Genomic DNA, 15586 nt, shown 5'->3' on the forward strand with positions numbered 1-15586 from the left:
TTTATTTATTGATTTTAAAGAGAGGGGAATGGGGAGGGAAAGAGAGAGAGAGAGAAACATTGATTTGTTGTCCTACTTATTTTGGTTGATTCTTTTATGAGCCCTGACCAGGAATTGAACCTCAACCTTGGTGTATCAGGACAACGCTCTAACCAACTAAGCTACCCAGCTAGGGTCTTCTTTAAAGTTATTAAAAGGAGCTTATTCTCACTCATAAGGAATGTGTAAATTAGAATTATAATATTGATAGTAGAGATTGAAAAATTATTGTCAGCTAGCTGCATTCATCAAGGTATGAGGAGGTATTCTTATGCACTACTGGTGGCAGTAGAAATTGGTAGAAAGTCCATGAAAAAAAAAATAACTGGAAATATATAATAAACCCATCCTCTATGGAAGATGAAAGTAGATCTGTAGAGGGAATGTTCCCCCTCTCCAAGCCACAACAAATTCCCCAGAATTTATTCTACCCCACCAAGAGATTAGGTTTCTGATGTTGGTGAGGGAGCAGGATTTGCCCAGTTAATTTATATCCTGGATTTATATGGGATACAGAGTGGACAAGTGCTGAAACAGTGAAAACAGATGTAGATTTAACTGAGTTATTCTGAGAGATCTAAGTCAAATATGGTTTCATATGGTTCCTTGTATCTTCCCATCTCTGCCTTCTCAGGACTCTTCCCTTTCCAAAAGAAGAGCTCAAAAGAGAAGGTTCATCTCTTGCAAATCTCACAGCTATGCCTCAGGTGAGATGATGTTTCCTCTCTTTCTGAAAAACTTGTTTTCAGATTATATGAACATTTATTTCCCTATTCTTAAATTTCTCGGGTATGAGGGTTGGCATCCTTGAAACTAGCCTCCAGTAGGGCCTAGATTGGGTGGCCTAGGTACAAAATTTAAGGAGTACTCTCAGAGCTGTGCATCCCTAAATTTTGCACCATAGGTACCTTGCCTGTCTCAACCTAGTTACAGCTCTGTTCCCAGTTTCTCTTATTCCAACCAGATAAATGTAAGCCTTCCCCAAGTGCACTTTCTAGTTGGAGCCAATGTTCACATATAGATTGAGTATATCATCATTATTTCTGTCTTCTCACAAAAGTTACTGCTGAAACAGAAATGTATTATCTTGATCTAAATGGGGATATATTACTTGAATGAATCTAGTCCAGACATGGATTTGAGATCTAAGTTGTGAGGAGTAAAGGTGCAGACATGGAAAAACCTTGATCATACCCACTGACCTAGGTTTTGCAGTTATGGATAGCATTATGAGTTTGTGGTAAGATGTCCTGTTTTGTGAGGTTTTCAGGATATAGATTTATTTGCAAGCTTATCAGAAAACTGAGATTTTGCATTTCTCCTCTTTGATCCCCTATTTTCTCCATGTCTGCCAGCAATTTCTACAAACTGTGGCCTGCCAGTGAAAACATTTCTAGTATGTCAGTGCTGTTATAGATTTATTATAGTTTTTATTTCTTCTAATTTTTATATGTGGGTACAAGAGAAGGAAATGCCTATGCTAGCCCACTCTTAAAATATTCTACTTTTGAATCAAAGGTGATATAATGTCCTGTGTTCATATTGTTCTTTCAGAAGATTTATCTTCATCAACCAGTCTTTAAAATATTGGTTTTCCAAAAATGCTAATTGGTTCTCTTCTCTTTACTGTCTCTTTTTCTATATTCACAATCAAATTCACTGTAAAGGTTATACTGACCTGATTCTAGTGATTCTCAAATACCTCTCTCTCAAATACCTCTCTCTATCCTAGGCCTCTATCTAGAGCAGTGGTTCTTAACCTTGGCTGCACATTAGAATCACCTGGGAATCTTTTTAAAATCCTGATTTCTGGGCCTCATCCTTTGGAAGTTCTGTTTCTTCGTTATGGGGTGGGGCCACAACATTAGTAACAAAGAAACAGAATTTCCGGAGGATGAGGCCCAGAAATCAGGATTTTATTTTATTTTTTTTTAATATATTTCATTGATTTTTCACACAGAGGAAGGGAGAGAGATAGAGAGTTAGAAACATCGATGAGAGAGAAACATCGATCAGCTGCCTCCTGCACATCTCCCACTGGGGATATGCCCGCAACCCAGGTACATGCCCCTGACCGGAATCGAACCTGGGACCCTTCACTCCGCAGGCCGACGCCCCATCCACCGAGCCAAACCAGTTTCGGCCAGAAATCAGGATTTTAAAAAGATTCCCAGGTGATTCTAATGTGCAGCCAAGGTTGAGAACCACTGATCTAGGCAGTGGTCAGCAAACTGTGGCTCACGAGCCACATGCGGCTCTTTGGCCCCTTGAGTGTGGCTCTTCCACAAAATACCGACTTCTGCACATGGGCCACGAAGTTTCAATCGCACTGTACACACGTGCCCGCACGTGGTATTTTGTGGAAAAGCCACACTCAAGGGGCAAAAGAACCGCATGTGGCTCGCGAGCCGCAGTTTGCCGACCACTGATAGAGTGTCAGAACCATATATCCAACCTCCAACAGCTATCACCACCTGTATGTTCTATAGTCACTTCAAGTACATTTTCAAGGCTGACCTCACTACCAGCTTATACTTTCTTCTGTTTCCCATTTCCATTTTTTAGTCCCAGCAGCTACCCATTTGCTTATGCAGGTAACTGAAGAGCTATGCCTATTTTTTCCATTCTACAACCAATTTATGACCAATTCTGTTGTAACTCATCATACCAATCAGTAGTCCCATGTCTAGACCACTAATAACACCTTAATCTAGGAGACATCTCTAACAATGGTTACCTTATTGTTTTTCTCACCTAATACATCTCAAGCCATCTCTAGTCTTTAAGAGTATTGCCTCTAAAGTACAAAAGTTATTACATATGTGTTGACTTAATGTTTCTTTATTTTCTTTATACTCCATAAAGTAGTAGGCCCAAAGTGAAATTTTAATTATAATGGAATGTACAAGACAGTGTATTGAAAGGAAGGAAAATACTACAGTTTGCATTCAAGAGCTCTAGTCATTAACAATGTGGATTTGCCATTAATGCCTACTGGTAATTGATAAATACTCATCTGTTGTGAGTGTTCTCAGTACATTTTTAAGACTACTGCTCTATTGGAAAAATACCTAATATTATTTCATAATATACACACTGCCTATCTCCATGTACTTTTTCCTTCTTAGAGCTCAAAGACTCTTTCTTAAAAACTGTCTTTTATATTTCCTGAATTTACTGTTTATTTTATACCCATTAATTTTAAAAGCCGATGCCCTATATTCCTACAAAACAAATGCATTGTGAACTTAAAAATTTTATGTCCTCAATGAAGCTTTGGAATACATAATGAAATTTTCCTTCACTTTGTAGCACTTTCCCTTGTTCACATTCCTATCATTGCATATGTAATATCTATTGAGTGTATAATGCAATACCTCTCTCTTACGCTGCAACTTCTCATTATTGCAGTCAGAGTTTTATTCATTTTGGTCCACCAGGTAACCAATCACATTCAAAGTAAATAGTATGTTCTCATATATTTTTATCATGAGATAATAAGTAAATACAGGTGAATGTATTTTCAGAGAAAATGTTATGCAGTATAAAACAAAATAAGAAAACTAGTCTGACCACTGAACATGGTCAAAGGTAGATCTCCAATATCTAGTTTTCACTAGTTGCAATCACTTTAGGATGAACTAGAGTATGCCCTTACAGGGATCAGTGTCATTCAAGGATGTGACTGTGGACTTCACCCAGGAGGAGTGGCAGCAACTGGACACTGATCAGAAGGCCCTCTACAGGGATGTCATGTTGGAAAACTATTACCACCTTATCTCTGTGGGTAAGGAGAACTCCTTGAATCTTTCAGTGTCATGCATCTCCTTTCAAGAGTTTCTGAAATTTAATGGAACTTTGAATTTCAGGGAACATAGTTGGTGAATCCCTTTGTGTTAGCAGAAAGTCTGGTATGTTCTCACTTGCTTAGTGCAAGGTGTTAACTTTGGTAAGATGTTAATGTATACCTTGTCTGCTGCCTTGAAGATATATCTTTCTCTTCCTTTAATTATTTTGAAGCCCAAGGAGATTAGGTTAAGTCTCATTTTTGAAAAATTTATTGAATCTATTGGGGTGACATTGGTTAATACAATTATATAGGTTTTAGGTATACAATTCTATAGTACATCATCTGCATCTTATATTGTTTGTTCACCATCCCAAGTTAAGTTTCCTTCCATCACCATTTAATCTCCCCTTTACCTTCTTCCGCCTCTTCACATCCCACTTTCCCTCTTGTAATCACCATACTGTTATCTGTGTTTTTGAGTGTTTTTCTTTGCTTAATCCCTTCACCTTTTTCACCCAGCCCCAAGCCCCTTTCCATCTAACAGTTGTCAGTGTGTTCTCCATATCTGTGAATCTATTTCTATTTTGTTAGTTTATTTTGTTTGTTAGAGTCCATATATAAGTGAAATCATATGGTACTTGTCTTTCTCTGACTGGCTTATTTCACTTAGTATAATATTCTCCAGGTCCATCTATGCTGTTGCAAAAAGATAAGATTTCCTTTTTTTTTTTTTTTTACAGCTGAGTAGTATTCCATTGTGTAGATATACCACAGCTTTTTTATCCACTCATCTACTGATGAACACTTGGGCTGCTTTCAGATCTTGACTATCTAATAAAAGAGAAACATAGTAATTAGCCGTACCTCCACTACCCTTCCAATTGGCTAATCAGGGTGATATGCAAATTAACTGCCAGCCAAGATGGCGGCCGGCAGCCAGGCAGCTTGAAGCGAACATGAGGCTTGCTTGCTTCAGTGACAGAGGACTCCAACATTCCCCGCCTGCCGCTGCCGGCCTCTGAGCTTGCAGTTTGAAACATTGTTACAAATATAGAAGCTAAACAAAACCCCAGAAACCTGCTTTCAGCCAGCCAGGATCTCAGAGCTGGAGTTGAAACAGTGTTTCGATTATAGAACCCAAACAAACCAGATACCTGCTTTCAGCAGCCGAGGCCTAAGATCTGGAGCCAAGCTTCAGAGCTAAAGCTGGCCCAGAATAAAAAAAAAAAGAAAAAAAGGAGCGGTTAGGCGCTTCCATCACCCGCCAGCCTGAAAACAGCCCTCAGCCCCTCACCCAGACTGGCCAGGCACTCCAGTGGGGACCCCCACCGTGAAGGGTGTGTGACCAGCTGCAAACAGCCATCATCCCCTCATCCAGGCTGGCCAGGCACCCCAGTGGGGACCCCCACCCTGATTAAGGACACCCTTCAGGGCAAACCAGCCGGTCCCCACCTGTGCACCAGGCCTCTATCCCATATAGTTAAAGGGTAATATGCCTCCCAGCACCGGGATCAGTGGAGCCGCGAGGCCTCCCAGCACCAGGATCAGCGTGACAGGGGGCAGCTCCCAAAACCCCTGATCGCCCTGCAGCTCTGTGTGTGACAGGGGGCGGGGCCACAACCTCCCTATCCGCCCTGCTCTGTTCGTGACAGGGGAAGGCACCCCAACCCCCTGATCAGCCCTGCTCTGTGCCTGATACGGGGGAGCTCCCCAACCCCCTGATCGCGCTGCAGCTCTGTGTGTGACAGGGTACGGTGCCCCAACCCCCTGATCGGCCCTGCTCTGTGTGTGACAGGGTGTGGCGCCCCCACCCCCCCACCCCCCACGGGCCCTGCTCTGTGTGTGACGGGGTAGAGCCATAGCCTCTCCATCGGCCCTTTCCTGAGTGTGACAGGGTGTGGCGCCCCAACCCCCTGATCCACCCTGCTCTGTGTGTGACAGTGGGCGGTGCCCAAACTCCCCTATCGGCCCTGCTCTGTGCGTGACAGGGGGGAGCTCCCCAACCCCCGATCAACCCTGCTCTGTGCGTGACAGGGTACGGAGCCCCAACCCCCCTGATGGGCCCTGCTCTGTGAGTGACAGGGGGCAGCGCCCCAACCCTGATTGGCCCTGCTTTGTGCATGACAGGGGGTGGCGCCGCAACCTCCCCATCGACCCTGCCTTGAGTGTGACGGGGCGGTGCCCCAACCCCCAATCAGCCCTACCCTGAGCATGACTGAGGGTGGCATCGCAACCTCCCGATCCACCCTGCTCTGTGCATGACGGGGTGGTGCCCCAACTCCCCAATCAGCCCTGCTCTGAGCCCGACCAGGGGCTGCACCTAGGGATTGGGCCTGCCCTCTGCCACCCGGGAGCAGACCTAAGCCAGCAGGTCATTATCTCCCGAGGGGTCGCAGACTGCAAAAGGGCACAGGCTGGGCTGAGGGACCCCATCCCCTCCCCCCGAGTGCACAAATTGTTGTGCACCGGACCGCTAGTCTACACTAATCAAAGAGAAACATGCAAATTGGTCATCACTCTGCTACGCCCACCAGCCAATCAGGGCGAGTATGCAAATTAACCCAACAAAGATGGCAGCGGCCATGGAGTTGGAGCGAGCACGAGGCTTGGGTTGCCCCTGGCGACAGAGGAAGCCACGCTTCCTGCCTGCCCTGGCTGCCGCTGAAGGAGAAGCCTGGCAACCCAGGCTTCCAGCTGGCCCTGGCCTCAACTCAAGGAGGGGCTGGGGGCCTGGGTTGCCAGGGGGCGTGGACAGCCTGAAAACAGCCCTAGCCCCTTACCCAGGCTGGCCACACCCCCATGGAGTAAGAGTCCTCACTGGCGGGCCTGGCCAGCCTGCAAACAGCCCTCAGCCCCTCACCTAGGCTGGCCAGGCACCCCAGTGGGTCCCCCACCCTGAAGGGGCTGTGGCCAGCCTGAAAACCACCCTCAGCCCCTTACCCAGGCTGGCCACGCCCCCCCCAATGGGGACCCTCACCCCATGGGGACATGGCTGGCCTGCAAACCACCACAACAAGCCCCTCGCCCAGGCCGCCTCACGCCCTAAGGGAACCCCCACCCTGATCCGGGACACCCTTCAGGGCAAACCAGCCGGCCCCCACCTGTGCACCAGGCCTCTATCCTAATAAAAGGGTAATATGCTAATTAGGCTGGGAGACCTTCCAGGAGACCTTCTGGACGTTCTTCTGGACAAAGCCATGGTGGCAGGGCTGAGGTAGAGGCGGTTAGAGGCCAAGAGGGGAGGGCAGTTGTGGGTGATCAGGCCAGGATGTGACGGCTGTTGTGGGTGATCAGGCTGGTGGGAGGGGCCGTTGTGGGTGATCAGGCCGGCGGGGGAGGCAGTTGCGGGTGAGCAGATCAGCAGGGGGGCCAGTTGGGGGTGAGCAGGACTGTGCGGGGGCAGTTTGCAGTGAGCAGGCCATTGGGGGGACAGTTGAGGGTGAGCAGGCTGGCAGGGGGGCCAGTTGGGGGCAAGCACACTGGCACAGGGGGCTGTTGGGGGTGATCAGGTTGGCGGAGGGGGGGCATTTAGGGGCAAGCAGGCCTGCGGCGGTGGCAGTTGGGGGCAAGCAGGCCGGCAGGCAGAGTGGTTAGGGGCAATCAGGCAGGCAGGCAGGTGAGCGATTAGGAGCCAGCAGTCCCAGATTGTGAGAGGGATGTCTAACTGCTGGTTTAGGCCCGATCCCTGTAAACCGGCAGTAGGACATCCTTCGAGTAGTCCCAGATTGAAGAGGGTGCAGGCCGGGCTGAGGGACACCCCCCCCCTCCCATGTACGAATTTTGTGCACCAGGCCACTAGTCCTATATAATAAAAGGCTAATATGCAAATTGATCAAATGGTGGAATGACCCGTCGCTTTGACGCACACTGACCATGAGGGGGCAGATGCTCAACGCAGGAGTTGCCCCCTCGTGGTCATTGCACTCCCACAGGGGGAGCTCCACTCAGCCAGAAGCTGGGCTCACTGCTAGGGAGTGCAGCGGCGGTGGCGGGACCCTCTCCTGCCTCCACAGCAGTGCTAAGGATGTTCGACTGACTCAGGAGCAGGCCTAAGCCTGATGTCAGTCAGACATCCTGAGGGCTCCCAGACTGCAAGAGGGCACAGGCCAGGCTAAGGGACCCCCCTGAGTAGACAAATTTTGTGCGCTGGGCCTCTAGTTATAAATAATGCTGCTATAAACATAGGGGTGCATATATATTCTTTTGAATTAGTGTTTCAGATTTCTTTGGATATATTCCCAGAAGTGGAATTGCTGGATCATAAGGCAGGAATTATGCTAACTGATATCAAACTATACTACAAAGATACAGTAATCAAAACAGCATGGTACTGGCATAAAAACAGACATATAGATTAATGGAACAGAATAAAAAGCCTGGAAATATGTCTCATTTTTTTATTATCAGGGTTTCACATGACTAAACCTGATATGATCCGCAAGTTGGAAGAAGGAAAAGAACTATGGACAACAGAGAGAATTTTTTCAAGTCAGAGTTATTTAGGTGAGTCTGTACAGATAAAGACCAGTGAACTCAGGCAGTTGACATATTTGAATGTTTTTAGGGATATATACGTTTTTTAATTGTGGTAAAATACATAAAATTTACCATCTGAACTATTTTTAAGCATATAGTTCAGTGGCATTAATGCAATTATTACTACCATCTATCTCCAGAAATATTTTCATCTTGCAGAACTGAAACTGTACTCATTAAACAATAACTCCCATTTCCCCCTCCCCTTTGGCTCTGGCAACCACCATTCTACTTTCTATCTCTGTGTATCTGACTACTTGTAGGTACTTCATGTAACAGAAATCATATGGTATGTGTCCTTTTTTGCGACTGACTTATTTAATTTAATATAATGTCTTCAAGGTTCACTCATGTTGTAGTATGTATGTCCTTTTGAAGGCTGAATAATATTCCTTTGTATGTACATACCACAATTTGCTTATCCATTCATCTGTCAGTGCTCACTTGGATGGCTTCCACCTTTTGGCTTCTGTGAATAATACTGCTACAAAAGTGGGTGTACACGTATCTATTTGAGTCACTGTTTTCCGTTCTCTTGGGTATAAAACCAGAATAGAGTTGCTGGATTATACAGTAATTCTGTTTAATTTTTTGAGGAACTGCCATGCTGTTTTCCATAGTGGCTATACAACTAAACGTTCCCACCAGCAATGTATAAGGGTTCCAGTTTCTCCACATCTTCACCAACACCTATTATTTTCTGGTGTTTTTGATAGTAGCCATCTTCCTAAGGCTTGAGATCTTTGAAGAGCCTATACATGATTGCCTTCCATAGCTCTATAGTCTAAATTTAGTTTGAATATCATTCCCCTTGTAAGTGCTTTCTTTGTTGCCTTAGTGCATACAGATATTAGTTGTTATTATCTTACCAAGAATTCACTCCATGTTTGTAGGTATAAAGTACATAGAGATCTTAAGTGTTAAGCTCTTTGAGTTCTGACAGAAATAAAAGCCATGTATCTCCTGCCCCAGTCAAAATAAAGGACACTTCCATTAGCCTATTATATTCCATCAAGCCTCTTCCAAGTCAGTCCCTCCCACTAGGACAATCACAGTTGTGATTTCTACCAGCATAAGTTAGTTTTGTCTATTCTAGATCTTTTTCATGTATACTTTCTTTCACTCTGCTTAATGTCTGAGAGATTTATACACATTTTTGCATGTATAAGTAGTTTATTTTAATAGTAGAATAGTATTCAATTATATGAATTCACCAGTTTATTTATGTCTCTCCTAATAATAGACATTTGAAATGTTCCAGTTTGGGGCTATTGTGAATAAATTACTGTGAACATACTCTAATGCACTTTTATGGACATGTATATGCTTCTCAGTAGAAACCTAGCAGTTGATATTGTTCATTCAAAAGGCAGTATAAATTTTACTTTTTTAAGAAACAGTCAGTTTTTAAAAGTTACTACACCATTTTAAAGTTTTACCAGCAATATATGAGAATTTTGATTGTTATCAATATTTTCATTATGGTCATTCTGAAAGATATGGAAGTATATTTTTGCAGTCAGTTTATATTGAAAACCTTTTCAAGTGCTTTTAATATCTTCTTCAGAGGTGCCTATTTAAATGTTTTACCCATTTCTTATTGGATAATATATTTTTACCTTGAATAATAGGAATTTTTTTATGTAGTCTGGATAGAAGTATTTTGTTTGTTATAGGTATTGCAAAAATTCCTCTAGTCTGAGGCTTGCCTATTCATTTTAATGGTGTCTTTCAATGAGCATAAGTTTTTAACTTTGATGAAGTCCAGTTTATTATTATTTCATTTATAATTATTTCTTTGACCTATCAAACAAATATTTGTCTTCTCCGGGGTTGTGAAGATAGTTCTCTGTATTTTCTTTTAGAACTGTTAGTTCTGTGGCCCACCTCATGTTAGGAGTTTTTTATAATGTAAAGTAAGGGTAGATAATCTGTTTTCTTTCATATGGATATCAATTTGTCTCATCACTTGGTGAATGAAATTGCTCTGTTAATCTTATCATAAATTGTTTGTGTCAGTCTATTTTTAGACTATTCTTTCCTTTGATATGTTTTAAATCCTATTATCAATGCCATGTGGTCTTTGATTATTTTAGCTTTATTATACATCTTTGTTAAAAATATGTTTTTATTGATTTCAGAGAGGAAGGGAGAGGGAGAGAGAAATAGAAACATCAGTGATGAGGGAGAATCATTAATCAGCTGCCTCCTGCATGCCCCTTACTGGGAATAGAGCCTGAAACCCGGGCATGTACCCTGACCAGGAATTGAATCATGATTTCCTGGTTCATGGATTGGCGCTCAGCCAAGCTATAATAAGTCTTGAAGTCAGGGTAAGTCCTCTAAATTTCTTCTTTTTAAAAATGTTTTGGCTATTCTAGATCATTTCCTTTTTAAAATACATTTTAAAATCAATTTGTAGATTCCTTTAAATAAATGTGCTAAGATTTTTATTGATGAAAACTAACATTATAGCAATATTGTCTTTCAGTCCGTCATTATACCTTTCCATTTGAGTTAATTCTCTAATTCTTGTACAGTGGTTTATTATTTTTAGTGTATTAGTCTTTTGTATCTTTCATTAAGTTTATCTCAAAGCTTTTAATATTTTTTTAAAATTTTATTGTTTATTTTTCAGTTACAGTTGACAAACAATATTATATTCATTTCAGGTGTACAAGATTAGACATTTATATAAAGTACAAAGGAATCAACCTGTTAAGTCTAGTACCCATTTGACATAATGTAAAGTTATTATAATATTACTTATTCTTAAAATAAAAATATTATTTATTTGTATTACTTAATAATATTTTATTTTTAAATTATAGTTGGCATTCAATATTACATTAGTTTCAGGTGTACAACATAGTGATTAGACATTTATATAACTTACAAAGCGACCTTCCCAATAAATCTAGTACCCATCTGACACTATACATAGTTATTACAGTATTAATTTCTACATTCCCTAAGCTGTACCATATATCCCCATGACTATTTTGTAACTATCAATTTGTACTTCTTTTTAATAAATCTTTATTGTTCAGATTATTACAGTTGTTCCTCTTTATTCCCCCCGTAGCTCCCCTCAACCTGGTTCCCACCCCACCCTCTGTCCCTATCCCTCTCCCCCACTGTCCTCATCCATAGGTGTACGATTTTTGTCCAGTCTCTTCCCGCACCCCCACACTCCTTTCCCCTGGATTCTATTATATTCACAAATTTATACCCCTGATTCTATTATATTCACCAGTTTACTCTGTTCATCAGATTTTTTATTCACTTGATTTTTAGATTCACTTGTTGATAGCTATGTATTTGTTGTTCATAATTTTTATCTTTACCTTTTTCTTCTTCTTCCTCTTCTTAAAGAATACCTTTCAGCATTTCATATAATACTGGTTTGGTGGTGATGAACTCCTTTAGCTTTTTCTTTTCTGTGAAACTCTTTATCTGACCTTCAATTTTAAATGATAGCTTTGCTGGATAGAGTAATCTTGGTTGTAGGTTCTTGCTATTCATCACTTTGAATATTTCTTGCCACTCCCTTTTGGCCTGCATAGTTTCTGTTGAGAAATCAGCTGACAGTCATATGGGTACCCCCCTGTAAGTAACTAACTGTTTTTCTCTTGCTGATTTTAAGATTCTCTCTTTGTCTTTTGCTCTTGGCATTTTAATTATGTTGTGTCTTGGTGTGGTCCTCTTTGGATTTCTTTTGTTTGGGGTTCTCTGCACTACCTGGACTTGTAAGTCTATTTCTTTCACCAGGTGGGGGAAGTTTTCTGTCATTATTTCTCCAAATAGGTTTTCACTATCTTGCGCTCTCTCTTCTTCTGGCACCCCCATAATTCGGATGTTGGTACGTTTGAAGTTGTCCCAGAGGCTCCTTACACTATCTTCATATTTTTGGATTCATTTTCTTTTTGCTTTTCTGGTTGGGTGTTTTTTGCTTCTTCATATTTCAAATCTTTGACTTGATTCTTGCAATCCTCTAGTCTGCTGTTGGGAGTCTGTATAATATTCTTTATTTCAGTCAGTGTATGCTTAATTTCTAGTTGGTACTTTTTCATATGCTCGAGGGTCTCACTGCATTTATCAGTGGTTTCTAGAAAATTCTTGAAAAACCTTATAACCGTGGTTTTGAACTCTATGTCCAGTAGTTTGTTTTCCTCCATTTCTGTCATTTGTGACATGTTTCTTTGTCTCCGCATTTTTTATGCTTCCCTGTGTTGAGAGAGTGGCTTTCTGTGCTAGGTGTCCTATAGTGCCCAGTGGCTCAGCCTCCCCAATTACCTGAGGTGGACACTCTTGGTGCAACCCTTTGTGGGCTGTGTGCACAGTCTTGTTGTATTTAAGCCTTGATTGTTGTTGGTATCACTGGGAGTAATTGACCTCCAGGCCAATTGGCTGTGAGAATCAGCTGTGTCTGTGGTGGGAGAACTTCTGTGCTGGAGACACCCTTATGGGGAAAGACTTGCTTCAGTGGGGCTTTGGTGCTCACTGAGTCTGCCCCCTGAGTGTGTCCCTTATGGATCTGAGGAGTTGTAATCTGGATGGTCCCATTCTGACCACTGGGTTACACTGGCTCTTGAATCTCTAAGGAGGTGCTAATTTAGCCTCTGCCTGAGGCTACCCAGCAGGAGCTATGGAGAGATCTGCAGATTGCTCTTCCTTGTTTGGGGTTTGGAGGTACCCAGATGAGGCCCAGCTGTGAAGCAATGCAAGCTGCTGTGGGGCCTTGGGCCTTCTTTTGGATGTTCTGGGTCTCTCTGACCCAGGTGCCATATGTTAGGTAATTTTAGATTGCAAAGGGCCAGGCCATTCGTGTGCAAAAGCCTCTGCACACAGCTTGGGTGGGGCGGGGGTCTCAGGGAATCAACAGGGCGAAACAAACATGTCTGGCTGATCCTCAGCCCTGTCCTAAGAGGCCCCGGGTCTCAGTGTCCCACAGTAATCACTGAAAGCATCTCCGAGAGAAAGCCACCCTCGAGTTCCGCCCGCTGCCAGACAGTTCAGTTTCACTCAGTATGAGTCTGGGTCCCCAGAGACTCACCCGGAACTGGAGTTCAGAGCAGTTGAGAGCTTGTGACTCCCTCCCGATTGAAAAAGACAACCGGGTCCTCAGTTGCCAGCCCTTTCCACGTGCACCTCTGTACCTCTGCACTTTACTTCCGCACCTCCTCTGAGTCTCAGTGTGCTTTTCTCTTTCCTTCTAGTTGTAGAATTTCCACTCAGCCAGCCTTCCTGTGGTTCTGGATGATGTCTGTTTTGTCTTTTAGTTGTATTTTGAAGCGGTTGTGCGAGGCAGCAATTTCAGGTGTTTACCTATGCCGCCATCTTGGTTTCTCTCTCTCTGTCTCTCTCTCTCTCTTTTTTTTTGTTTTGTTAATCCTCACCTGAGGATATTTTTCCATTGATTTTTTTTTGAGAGAGAGAGTGCAAGACAGGGAAAGACAGAGAGAAACATCCATGTGAGAGAAACACATCAATTGGTTGCCTGCTGCATGCACCCTGACTAGGGCCCGGGTCAGGGAGTAGCCTGCAACCACAGTACTTGCCCTTGACTGGAATTGAACCCGGAACCCTTGGGTCCACAGGCCAAAGCTCTATCCATTGAGCCAAACTGGCTAGGGCTGTACTTCTTTTTAAAAAAATATATTTTCATTGATGTCAGAGAGGAAGAGAGAGAGAGAGAGAGAGATTACGTCTTAATCCCTTCCCCTTTTTCACCCATCCACCAACTCCCCTCTCCTCTGGCAACCATCAATCTGTTCTCTGTGCCTATAAGTCTGTTTTGTTTATTCCTTTGTTTTTAAAAATCTACATGTACAAGTAAATCATTTGGTGTTTGTCTTTTCTCTGTCTGACTTATTTCACATAGCATAATACCCTCTAGGTCCATCCATATTGTTCCAGATGGCATGATTCTATTCTTTTATATGGCCAAGTTATATTTCATTAAATTAGGTACCACTTTTTAAAATACATTTATCTATTGATGGACACTTAGGTTGCTTCCATATCTTGGTTATCTATATATATAAAAGGCTAATATGCAAAGTGCCCCCTTGGGAGTTCAACTGGGAGATCGCTCACTTACTATGATGTGCCTGACCACTAGGGGGCAGTGCAGAACGAAGGAATGCCCCATCCGGCAGTTGGCATCTGGGGAAGGAAGGCCTGGGCTGCCAGCCAGGGAAGGAAGGCCCTGGCTGGCAGCCGGAAGGCCCCGATTGGCCCTGATTGCCAGGCCAGGCCTAGGGACCCTACCCATGCACGGATTTCGTGCACTGGGCCTCTAGTTGTAAATAATGCTGCAGTGAATATATGGATGCACATGTCTTTTTTGAATTAATGTTTTGTATTTCTTGGGATAAATACCCAGAAGTGGAATTGCTGGGTATAGCCTTTGTTTTAAAGTCTATTTTGTCTGGTGTAAGTATTGCTAGCCCAGCTTTTTCCTTTCATTTCCATTTTCATTAAATATCTTTTCCATCCCTTTACTTTCAGTCTCTGTGTCTTTCGATCTCAGGTAAGTATCTTGTAGGCAGCATATTTAAAGTTCTTGTTTTCTTATCCATTAAGCCACCCTGTGACATTTACATTTAAAGTGATTATTGATAGGTATGTAATTATTGCCCTTTTGTTATTCATATTTTTTTGAGTTTTCTTCCTTCTTCTTAAAGAAGTCCCTTTGACATTTCTTTTAATACTGTTTTGGTGGTGATGAACTCCTTTAGCTTTTTCTTCTCTGTTGGATTCTTTATCTTTGATTCTAAATGATAGCTTTGCTAGGTAGAGTAATCTTGGTTGTAGGCTTTTCATCACTGAATATTTTTTGCCAATTGCTGCTGGCCTCCAAAGTTTCTGTTGAGAAGTCAGCTGACAGTCTTATGTAAGCAGCTTTGTGGGTAACTAACTGCTTTTCTCTTGCTGCTTTTAAGATTCTCTCTTTGTCTTTAAACTTTGCCATTTAAATTATGATGTTTCTTAATGTGGGCCTCTTTGGGTTCATCTTGTTTGGGACTCTCTGTGCTTCCTGGGCTTGTATGTCTATTTCCTTTGCCAGCTTATGGAAGTTTCCCATAATTATTTCTTCAAATAATTTTTCCACCCCTTGTTCTCTCTCTCCTCCTACTGGTACCCCTATAATGTGAATGATTATATGCTTGATGCTGTCCCAGAAGCCCTTTAAACTATCCTCATTTTGCTTAATTT

At 42.7% G+C, this 15586-nt stretch overlaps 1 protein-coding gene across 12 annotated transcripts in view; it reads left to right on the forward strand.

Moving 5' to 3' along the window:
• Positions 1-15586, forward strand: part of ZNF382 (zinc finger protein 382) — a 43733-nt gene that overhangs the window by 1964 nt on the left and 26183 nt on the right. For 3 of the 12 annotated variants that reach the window (XM_036345217.1, XM_036345218.1, XM_036345216.1), the window contains exons 2-4: positions 674-746; positions 3700-3826; positions 8237-8332. In XM_036345217.1, coding sequence (XP_036201110.1) covers positions 738-746; positions 3700-3826; positions 8237-8332 — 232 coding nt within the window. In that variant the 5' untranslated portion in view covers positions 674-737. Of the gene's footprint in view, positions 1-673; positions 747-3674; positions 3827-8236; positions 8333-10506; positions 10699-15586 lie in introns of those variants that run through there. The other 9 variants (XM_036345215.1, XM_036345214.1, XM_036345220.1 and 6 more) reach the window with 6 other exon arrangements.

The sequence above is a fragment of the Myotis myotis genome, unplaced genomic scaffold, assembly GCF_014108235.1.
Source record: "Myotis myotis isolate mMyoMyo1 unplaced genomic scaffold, mMyoMyo1.p scaffold_m19_p_19, whole genome shotgun sequence".
In the NCBI taxonomy this organism is placed as follows: Eukaryota; Metazoa; Chordata; class Mammalia; order Chiroptera; family Vespertilionidae; genus Myotis; species Myotis myotis.